This window comes from Ipomoea triloba, chromosome 7 (assembly GCF_003576645.1).
Source record: "Ipomoea triloba cultivar NCNSP0323 chromosome 7, ASM357664v1".
NCBI classification, from domain to species: domain Eukaryota; kingdom Viridiplantae; phylum Streptophyta; class Magnoliopsida; order Solanales; family Convolvulaceae; genus Ipomoea; species Ipomoea triloba.
The window spans coordinates 23,736,704-23,747,057 of NC_044922.1; the positions used below are offsets into that span (position 1 = coordinate 23,736,704).

Below are 10,354 nucleotides of genomic sequence, written 5' to 3' on the forward strand. Positions count from 1 at the left end.
CCATTATTTTTTCAAATTAATAATCGCGAAAATGGTCAAATAGGCCTCTAAACTTTACACCAAAAGTTAATTAGGCACCTAAACTTTTAAAATGGTCAATAAAAACCCTTTAACATGTCAAATTGAGGCAATAAAGTCCAATAACCGATAAATGACCTATTTTCGACGACAAATTTTGGCGGCTAGCGACCAGATCCGTCGCCCTGGAGAAGGCGACCAGGCTCCACACTTGAGATTCTATAGAAATAAGAAGGGGTATGTGGTCTATACAGAGCCAATCCCTGGCAATTTATATCGTGGAGTGTACAATGTATTGTGCACCAGTACCAAAACGACGTCGCTTTGGTCATTTTAATTAACGTTTTTTTTTTTTGTAAATCATGTTTCTTGTTTTGGTCGGTCTGTGTATTTGTGTTAATATTCTGTGTATTCTTTGAAGGCATTATGTGTATTGTAGACTACAATTCTGCGTATTCATGTTAGGGGTACTTAAACATAGGTTGTGACGTGTTTTGTGTATTCGAATGTTGGGATGATGATTTCTGTGTACTTGTGTCAATATTATGTGTATTTCCTGAAGTCATTCTGTGTATTCTAAACAAGGATTCTGTGTATTCCCTGAAGTCATTCGAAACGACGTCCGTTCAATAACAATACGCCGTCGTTTCGAACCAGGGTTTACAATGCACTGTGCATCCTGGTCCACGATATAACGATGGCCAATCCCTCGTCTAGGCTTCCTTGATGTCTAACTATACGATACGATAGGATGTGGGTCAGCCTAGCACATGGTCCATTGCAATATTATTTGCATGAACTTGCATTTTCTAATGAATTTATAGTGTTACTTTTATGAACTTAAATTCTGATGTAACTTCAATTTTTCAATATTTTTACAGTTTTCAATTTTATAATTGGATATAATATTCACATCATGCAAAAATTTAGTAATGAATTATCAAACTTTAGATGTTTGAATATAATTGTCACATTACATGAAAATATGAATTTTTCATCAATAATCCTTTTAAATAATTTCATATTTTATTATTTAAAATAATTAATATTGAACATATTTTAAATTTTTTCATAAAACATAAAATTTTGAAAAGTTTATATAAGAAAAAAAAAAATATTTTTTATGTAATTAAACACACAAACTTTCTAAAATAAGCCCATTTCCCATAAAAATCTTACAAGATCCAACCCAAGTATACAGGCCTAGCCCATATATAACTGAGCCCCAAACCCTAGCACTATAAGCTCTCTTCTTCCTCCCTCGCAAACCCTAACATTGGCCTCAGCTCAGGTTCCCCTGCTCTTTCAGACCGCCGAAAATGGTTAGCCTCGATCGAAATGCTCTCTTTAATCTTTCATTTTGATCTTCTTTTCGCTTTGCACTTCATAATCATCTTGTTTTACCTCTTTTCAGCCGTTCAAGAGGTACGTGGAGATCGGCAGGGTCGCGCTTGTTAACTATGGCAAGGACTACGGAAAGCTGGTCGTCATCGTCGATGTCATCGATCAGAACAGGGTAATTTCTTACTGTCATTAAAAGAAAGAGGCAATTTTACTCTTCGGCATGCTTTTTTTTAATCTTTTAAGGCTTCTGTAGTTGTGTTAAGGTATTTGCTCGTTCTTGTATCTACTTTAACGTGCATATATGTTGGCGGTGCCAATGATGGGAATACATAGATTTGCCTACATTGTCTGATGTTATGATCTGACAGAGGAATAAGTATGATCTGAGGCCATGCCTAATATACTGTAATATATATATATATATATATATATATATATATATATATATATATATATATTCCAGTCATTGCTGCAATCTAATCATACTAGTATAGAGATCTCTTCTAATTAGTTTCTTGGAATTTCTTTATACTTTGGCTGTTTTTCCTTTCTGGTGCATGGTACAAATACTCTCATAGTCTCGTATTATTTGTAAACATTTATCTCGTAAGTCCTACATTTCAACATCATTTTTAGACATACTTGGAACACCCTCTCTAATATGTTTACCCAAAGAGGGATGTTGGCTAGTGGTTCTTTATCATCCTGATTTTTCTTAACACAGTTGATTTACAGATTACTTTTGTATTTATTCAAAAGACTTGTAGCCTGACTGTTTATGCATCTGTGTATTGATAGGCTCTTGTTGATGCTCCTGACATGGTGAGGAGCCAAATGAACTTCAAGAGACTTACACTCACTGACATAACCATTGACATCAAAAGGGTTCCGAAGAAGAAGACTTTGATTGCTGCAATGGAAGCAGCTGGTGAGTTATTGCTTGTTAACTTGGCTAATACCAATACTTTCTTTGCTTTTGTCTAAATTTTGTTTATGCTGCCAGATGTAAAGAATAAATGGGAGAACAGTTCCTGGGGAAGGAAGTTGATAGTGCAGAAGAGGAGAGCCTCTCTGAACGATTTTGACAGGTTTAAGATTATGTTGGCAAAAATCAAGGTGTGTTTATAATGTCTAGTTTCTAAAAATATCTGTATATTCATAACTAGTTAGCCAAAAAGAAATTTAAATCTTATTATGCTGTCATAAAGTGGAGGAAAGTAATGAAAATCTAATTTGCAACTGTTCCATAATTGTTCATCAGGATAGAGAACACAATTGGGAAATTTGTGTCTGTCCTTGCTGCTTTTTACCTTTTGATTTTTCTTGTTTGAATTCTTTAAATGTCATCTTTCATTGTGTATATATGAAACCTTACCATACCATTAATTATTACAGTATTTTATTTCATGAAAGACTTTGTAATTGTTGATTTGTTGGAATCTAATATTCTCTTAATGGTAATGCAATTGCAGAAGGCTGGCATTGTAAGGCAGGAGCTTGCAAAGCTTAAGAAGGAGACCACAGTCTGAGAACAATAGTGTACTCAGATACTGTGATTTTATTATATACACTAGTTTTTGGTGTTGTATTTTTTAGCTTTCAAGGATTTTTTTTTCTACTGGTTTTGTTGCAGCTAGAGAACATACATACTATTATCTTGTCTCAAGTGTTTTGGACATAATTTTGGTTTGATCTTTTATGATTTTTGACATCATCTGTAGTGACTTATTCTTTTCAGGATTATGCTATCATGTCTAGATCTTATAGGGGTTTTTGAAATTTGAGAACCAAAAAAGTTTACCGAAATTGAAATCTTCTAAAATTGCCAAATGACTTTGTGGTATAATGGCACGAAATAACTCTCTTAAATGAGAGGTTATAGTTTGTGCTCTAGTATAGTGGTGTGTTTTAGCAGGTTGAGCAAGTAATTATGAACATGTATTATTATATTATAATTGTATTATTATATTATAATAGAATTAGTAGTACTCAAAAAAAAATGAAATCGATCATGGTTTGTGCGCTAGTAGAGTGGTGTGTTTTAGCAGGTTGAGCAAGTAATTATGAACATGTATTATATTATTATAATAAAATATTATTATAATAGAATTAGTACTACTCAAAAAAAAAAAAAAAACTTCTGAAATTTGTTTATATTATAATACAAGCAATTAATATCCAAAAAAGGGATTTTGAAGTATAATTATTTTTGTTCAGAAATAAAAGATTAATTCTTAATTTATTTCATCTTTTAAATTAAATTATATATATTTAGAACCTAACTACAAACACCCAATATTATGCTTGCAATATTCAAAACTCTATTTTCATTTGTACTTTGAACTTGATCTGTTTCTCTACTGTTACGCTCCTGTATATTGAATTCTGGGGTAAGGGGCGGCATTAGTTAGAGTTATTAAACCACATCCTCAAGTAAAAATTTGCTTCAAAACAAACAAAAAAACAAGCATGCATAATCCAGTTCCACTTAATAATAAGTAACTCGGTTGCAGAAATAAATCCTCCTCGTACACGACATTTATTATAGCTACTACCCAAATTCCGCAAATATTTCTACTACGCATAACTTATCCTTTCCCTCGGATGGGTAGTCTGATTGTTACAATGGCCAGAAACTCAATAAAAAAATAAAACTGAATAAGTATTGATATAAGCTTTAGTTCAAGGGCAGTAAATCTTTTGATTTACACACCTTCAATAGCCTATGATTTTTTTTCTTTTTTTTTTAAAAAAAATTTTAAGACACGTAATTTATCTTTACAAATGCATCACCTCACTTTCTGATGGAGAGGAAATCAAAGCTACGAAGAAAGTCATCACGTGTGCCCTTTGTGACTCCAGTCCGGGAGTAGGATGATGCTTTAGATTCCACCCTCTGAGCTGTGGACAAACGGCCACTGCTTGAGACTAATTTGTTTGAGCGAACACCATCAGTGGCCTCCCTGCTGCTTGCAATGGTGCCTCTCCTTGAACTTCCATTTCGCAATGTGTTACCATTTTCTGAATCAGCTTGCTGTAGGTAATATAGTCAGAAGCATGAAAATTATACTTCCATTACTTGACGAAAGTAGGATATATTCTATGAATAAAACTAACACTTGAACTAATAAGGTGGTGTTTGGTTGGGGACTCTTTGCACCCTACTATGGATTTTGATACTCATTACCATTTTTTTTTAATAACACTCATGATTTTTTATATAAGGTAGTATATGTCTAATACTTTCTCAATCTCTCTAAGTCCAAAGAATCAATGTCCCCACCACTAAGGGTTCAATCCTTTAACCACCCATTTAGAATGGTAACTAGGCGTCATCACACTACATGGTAGTTGGCATACAGCATATTCATTACCATGTTTGTTTACTTACTTTTGTTATCCTACTATTGGAATCAAAACATCAAAACATTTAGTAATTACAAAACCCATTACCCTTTTACTCCTCTATTTTTGAACAATGGAATCAAAAATAAAGAAAAAAAAAGAAAAAAGAAAAAGGTCATTGTTCATGCATTAAATATGGAATTTTAATATATATACACATATATGTATGCGTATATATCTATATTATATATTTTTATATTTTTATTTTAATTAATTATTTATTTATTTACTTTGATTCCGATTCCTATGTACTACCAAACAATTTGACTCCTATGTAAATCTATTACCATTACCAAGTATTTGATTCCCATCACTATTCCGATTCCAATATTTGAACCAAACACACCCTAAATTTTGGGAAAACTTACAACATATTTAGATGATTGAACATCCTCTGACTTCTGCCTCGACTGTTCAGCATGCCGACCAGAACCTAAGCCATTTCTCCTTGAAAATGCTTCAACAGCACCTGAAAACTTGTCTCTGATATCTTGTCCCACTGGACCCAAAATAAAATATCATGTGTCAGCAGTAATTCTTTACACTCTACATGGGAGGTCAAATATTATTTATGGATCGAAATGGATGTTGCCAAACTCAAATCACTATTCAAGTGAAAAAGGTGAGAGAATTCAGGTAAGGAAAAATATCTGAATAACATGGTTCCAGTAATTCCTAAAAATGGACGAGTTACAGTTTTACAAGTCACTTTTTGTTTGAAGATGAATACCTGATGTCCTTCCTTGTCTTTCTGCAGATGGGCCAGCACCTAATCCTGCACCCCCACTGGGATTCTGGCAGAAAGAAGACATAAAAGAAGAGCAACATATGTGAACACAGTGAAGAAAATGTTTCCCACAAGAAAATATAAAAATAGAAAAGAATAGTTTTACATGACTAACGCGTCCTCTAGAACTGGTGCCGCCAATCTGAGGATACTTCAAAATTGTCCAATCGAAAACATAGTCAAATTGATAGCCTGCAGCAGTAAGGATGTTAGAATGCAGAGACCACAGCATACAAATCATAAAATAACTAATTACTAAAATTAGGACAAAAAACATAGAAATAGGACTGCTTTTTTACCTTCCCGAATGAATAAATCTCTAAAAAGCCGCTTCAGATATGAATAGTCAGGTTTGTCTTCAAAACGTAATGATCGACAATAGTGAAAGTATGATATGAATTCGGATGGATGAGATTTGCAAAGCACCTGCCATCAACAATTTACATACCGTGTGAGTTCTTTCCAACAATTTCATGGCAGAAGCAATCTATCAGAATCACCAAAAAGTCAATAACAAAGATGCAGATATAGTTCCTACTCTATAATTACCTCTATAGGAGTTAACATCTTCTTCTCACTGATTCTATCATATTTCTGCTTTTTGGTACCAGCTCTTAATCCTTGCCAGGGAAGACTGAAGCAAGAAGAAATTATCTTAGGCTAGGATGTAAAAAGATGTAGAGAATAAACTATGTAATAGGATTTCACCAGGTAAAACACTACTGACAAGAAAAAAAGTAACCACCCTTAAATTCCAACCTTCCTCTGAGGAAGTACATAAGTACATAACCCAAAGACTCCAAATCATCCCTTCTGCTTTGTTCTGACAGGAAAAAGTAAAACAGAATGATGATACTTTAGAAAAGATTCTGAAACTAAATCAAGTTGTATTCCCAATAAGCTGGCAATTCAAAGTATAGGTGATAAACTTACCAACTCCAAGGTGTGTGTTGACACTAGCATAGCGAGCAGTACCCGTCAAATTCTTGTTTTCCCTGAAAAAGAATTGGACACAATTGTGAGACCCTGGTAATTATACAAATTGTACGCCCTCATGTATGTATGTATGTGTGTACATGTATAATCTCTATTCTCAGCATATTTGACGCAATAATAAACCAAATCTTTGTGCCATATACCACTGAGGGCGACTCAAATTAAGCAATTTCCATTACTCAGCCTGAGAGGATTTTGAATCCTCACTATTCATATCATATGATAATAAAACCAAAAAAACAAACACAATAGAATATATCAACCACAATTAATACAAACCATTACCAATAAACATCAGATAGTGCCACTACCTGTATGGTATATGTTTATGAGTCTGGAGATCTCTGTACTTCTTAGCAAGGCCATAGTCAATGATATAAACCTGCATAAGCATTTAGAATGTTAAAGCAGTCAACCTTAAAATGTCAAAGTACCCAAGAGGTCCCTGGACAGTACTACTTTCTAAATTTATCATTTCTACTTGAAATTCGGTCAATTTACTCCTAATTTAAAATTGGTATAATTAAAGAGACAAAAACTAACCTCACAAAGTCACAATGATATACCAATGACATTAGCACTTCCATTTCAAAATTTATTGACATGACAATGTCATATCAGCTCTTAATATTTTTTAAGAACTTAAAATAAATAAGATTTTAAGAAATGTTGTTATCAACTTATCAGCTACGGTTTCTGGCCAGACAAACCACAGTCAGCTGGCAACAGCTTTCTTTTTCTTTTTTCTAAAAATCTTTAAATTCATTTATTTTAAAATATTAAAAAGATAATGTGGCAATGCCACATCAGGATATTTAACTGTTAAGTCTAATGGTGTTAGTTTTCATGTTTTAATTGTCTTAACTTAAAGTAGGAATAAATAGACCACAGTTCAAGTAGAGGGGCTCAAGGTACTAAATTGAACTAAATATAAAAATATAGTGACCTCATAAAAACATTGACCATTTTTTACAGAGGGCAGGCAGTGTGCAAGGTTTCTGCATCATGCAAGGTCTGATATGCACAGACCTCATCTCCCTTTCCAGAGATGTGGTGTATAACCCTTGAACCCATGACCTAACTAGTCAACAAGTGAGCACTTGACCATTATGCTAGGTGCCTAGGTCCAAAAACACAATCAACTGAAACAATTACCTGATTTGCTTTGCGACCAAGACCCATTAAAAAGTTGTCCGGCTTTATATCACGGTGTAGAAACCCTCTAGCATGCATGAATTCAACTCTGTTAATCTGAAAACAACATAATAGCACTATCACCTGAAGAACATTAAAAAAATGCAGACAAATAATATTTTAAAGTTTATGTAGCCAAGTACTTACTAATTGATCAGCAAGCATTAATACAGTTTTCAGAGAGAACTTCCTATTGCAGTAGTTGAAGAGATCTTCCAAACTTGGGCCAAGAAGATCAATGACCATAACATTGTATTCACCCTCAACTCCAAACCATTTAAGGCTGGGAATGCCAGCTTCATCATAACAGCAGAGCACAAAATGTCAATTCATTGATTGCAAGCATTAATGCTTCAATTTATAATTCATGTTGAGCTTTAACCCATCTGATGCAATCACTTTTCCTTTTTTACTTCATTAAATATAAATTGTCCGATGCAAATATTTGTTGTTATGGAATACCTCATTATCATTTGATAAGACTTAAGAGTGAACAATTATGCAATACTTTATGAAGATTGTTTAAAGTTGATTGCATATTTTAAGTAAACAAGGCAGATTGATTGTCTGATATTTAGTAGAACAAATAAATATATGCAACTGGGAAGGATAGAACTCACTTCCTCCTTGAAGAAGAATATAAATTTTTGATTCGTAGTGAAGTTGAGGGTGTTTGGTCTTGACTGACTCCTGGGAATTGTGGCAATTGAGACAATATCAGGATCATGAAGATAGTATTAAGTACACATACAGTATGGAGAACTCACACAAATAGATTAATGCTAACCTTAGCAGGAAAATAATGTATGTACTAAAGCAGCACTCAACTTAATCAACTAGTATGTAGTGACTATGTACTAAGATAACTTAAAGGCCATAGGAAACAGAATTACAGCTCATTCATCCAAAGCTTAAAATTCTTTTACAACTCTTGAACACTCTCCAGGAAAGTGAATGTACACACAAAATGAAAAGTCACTTTCAGTATCTAATACACATTCAAATCTTAAGTTCCACGAACAGATAAATGAGTTATTTAAACTTAAAGTTTAGTGATTGGCTACACCCTATGAGTCTATGACAGCTAGATAACCAAACAATCTAAAGCAACTAAGTTCCAAGCAACTATGAAATAAGAAAAAAGCATACCAACTTGATGGCTACTTCTTCTTCATTTTGTATATTGACACCTGAATGAATTAACCAAATACATGACAGGAATCATTACAAAGTTATGCCAACAACTAGCACGAACAAAACTCAAGGTTAAAATAAAGAATGATACAAAAAAAATTTGTAGGAACATACCTAAATACAGCTCACCGAAAGAGCCACTCCCAATCTTTCTACCCAGCTTATACTTGCCACCAACAACATGACCCATAGCGATTCAAGTTCAACAACGCTTCGATCAATTTGTAAAACCACAATATAACACAACGAAGCTCGAGTTCAACTCGGATTTAGGGTTCTCGAGAACACGCGCAATCAACACTCTTAACGGATTGAAATAAGTCTTCTTACTAAACAGCAAAGTTAAAAAAGCTGATCACTAAAGATCGAGATGAATCGTTGATATTTTTCAACCACTACCTTGGACAAATGAAAACACTAGTTTTCAGAGATACAGAACCCTAAAGCACAGGGAATATCGATCTTTGATTAATTTTAGGAAAAGAAATTAACGTCCGACCGATAACGGATAGAAATTATGTATCTGTCATTTAACAGAGAGATAATCGGAGAATAATGATAACAGTTTCAAGGGGTGGGCTTATGCGAGGATTGAGGAGAGAGAGAGAGAGAGAGAGAGAGAGAGAGAGACAGAGCTTGATTTCGAGTCGTGGAAAATAGCAGAAAGATAGAGAGAAAAAGATGATTGAATGAATGTATGTATGGATAGGTTGGGTGGGCCGAGGCAGAATCGAAAACACTAATGTTAAATCATTTTATAAGGAAACATTTCTTTTAATCCTTAAGATACAGTACATCCTTAATACCATGTTTGATTCACTAAAATAAGTTAACAAAGGAATATAATTTTTAGAAATAGATATTTATGGTTATTTGGTAAGTTATTTTATTTTTGAGAAAAATAGTACTCTCAATAATGATCTATTTCTTCTTCATCACATAATTATTAAAATAACAGTTAATTTTATTTTTTGTTCTAAATTTATTGGTGGCAATCTATTTTAAGTATTTTTTATTAGAACATTTACTTTTGGTTCTAGTATTATTGTGGCATAATTATTTTTGCTCTTTTATCAATAAAATAGTTTAAATATCATTAAATAAAAAGACATTTCGGTCTTCAATTAAGAATTTTTTCAAAAAAGTTTAACATAAAAAATATAGCGATTCAACCTACTTTGTATAAAAAGGATTTAAATGTCTTTATATGTAACGACATTTCAATGATTTGGTCGAAGGAGGATTAAAAATGATTATGTCACAATAATACTATAACTAAATGAGGATATTCTAATAAAAAATGACTAAAAGTATATTGTCACCTATAAATTTAGAACCAAAAATGGAATTAACTCGTTAAAATAATATATATATATATATATATATATATATATATATATATATATATATATATAT

General features: G+C 32.9%; 2 protein-coding genes across 4 annotated transcripts; one reads left to right on the plus strand and one right to left on the minus strand.

The window, feature by feature from the left end:
- The first annotated feature begins 28 nt into the window (after positions 1-28).
- Positions 29-3,141, plus strand: LOC116024935 (60S ribosomal protein L14-2-like). 2 transcript variants are annotated; one of them, XM_031265974.1, is made up of 5 exons: positions 29-34; positions 1,433-1,534; positions 2,161-2,290; positions 2,366-2,478; positions 2,835-3,141. In XM_031265974.1, the coding sequence occupies exons 1-5, from the start codon at positions 32-34 to the stop codon at positions 2,889-2,891; spliced, it is 405 nt and encodes a 134-aa protein (XP_031121834.1). In that variant the 5' UTR covers positions 29-31; the 3' UTR covers positions 2,892-3,141. The 2 variants fall into 2 exon arrangements, with proteins under 2 accessions (XP_031121834.1, XP_031121833.1); XM_031265973.1 differs by lacking the exon at positions 29-34 and adding an exon at positions 1,207-1,340.
- A 691-nt stretch (positions 3,142-3,832) lies between these two features.
- Positions 3,833-9,603, minus strand: LOC116025610 (casein kinase 1-like protein 7). Of its 2 annotated transcripts, none has more exons than XM_031266907.1 (14): positions 9,053-9,603; positions 8,894-8,934; positions 8,365-8,434; positions 7,892-8,040; positions 7,706-7,801; positions 6,862-6,932; positions 6,488-6,549; positions 6,314-6,377; positions 6,104-6,188; positions 5,854-5,980; positions 5,661-5,746; positions 5,498-5,561; positions 5,136-5,266; positions 3,833-4,396 (listed from the first exon to the last, which is right to left on the minus strand). In XM_031266907.1, exons 1-14 carry the CDS (start codon positions 9,126-9,128, stop codon positions 4,157-4,159), a joined length of 1,362 nt encoding a protein of 453 aa, XP_031122767.1. In that variant the 5' UTR covers positions 9,129-9,603; the 3' UTR covers positions 3,833-4,156. The 2 variants fall into 2 exon arrangements, with proteins under 2 accessions (XP_031122767.1, XP_031122768.1); XM_031266908.1 differs by having other exon boundaries at positions 5,670-5,746; positions 9,053-9,602.
- Positions 9,604-10,354: the final 751 nt, after the last annotated feature.

Coding starts and splice junctions, on each gene's coding strand:
- LOC116024935 (XM_031265974.1), top strand. Junction 1,535..2,160: donor ATGTCATCGATCAGAACAGG/GTAATTTCTTAC, acceptor GTGTATTGATAG/GCTCTTGTTGATGCTCCTGA. Junction 2,291..2,365: donor TGCTGCAATGGAAGCAGCTG/GTGAGTTATTGC, acceptor TTATGCTGCCAG/ATGTAAAGAATAAATGGGAG.
- LOC116025610 (XM_031266907.1), bottom strand. CDS start 9,128: ATGGGTCATGTTGTTGGTGGCAAGTATAAGCTGGGTAGAAAGATTGGG. Junction 6,550..6,861: donor CATAAACATATACCATACAG/GTAGTGGCACTA, acceptor ATTCTTTTTCAG/GGAAAACAAGAATTTGACGG. Junction 6,378..6,487: donor CAACACACACCTTGGAGTTG/GTAAGTTTATCA, acceptor TTTTCCTGTCAG/AACAAAGCAGAAGGGATGAT.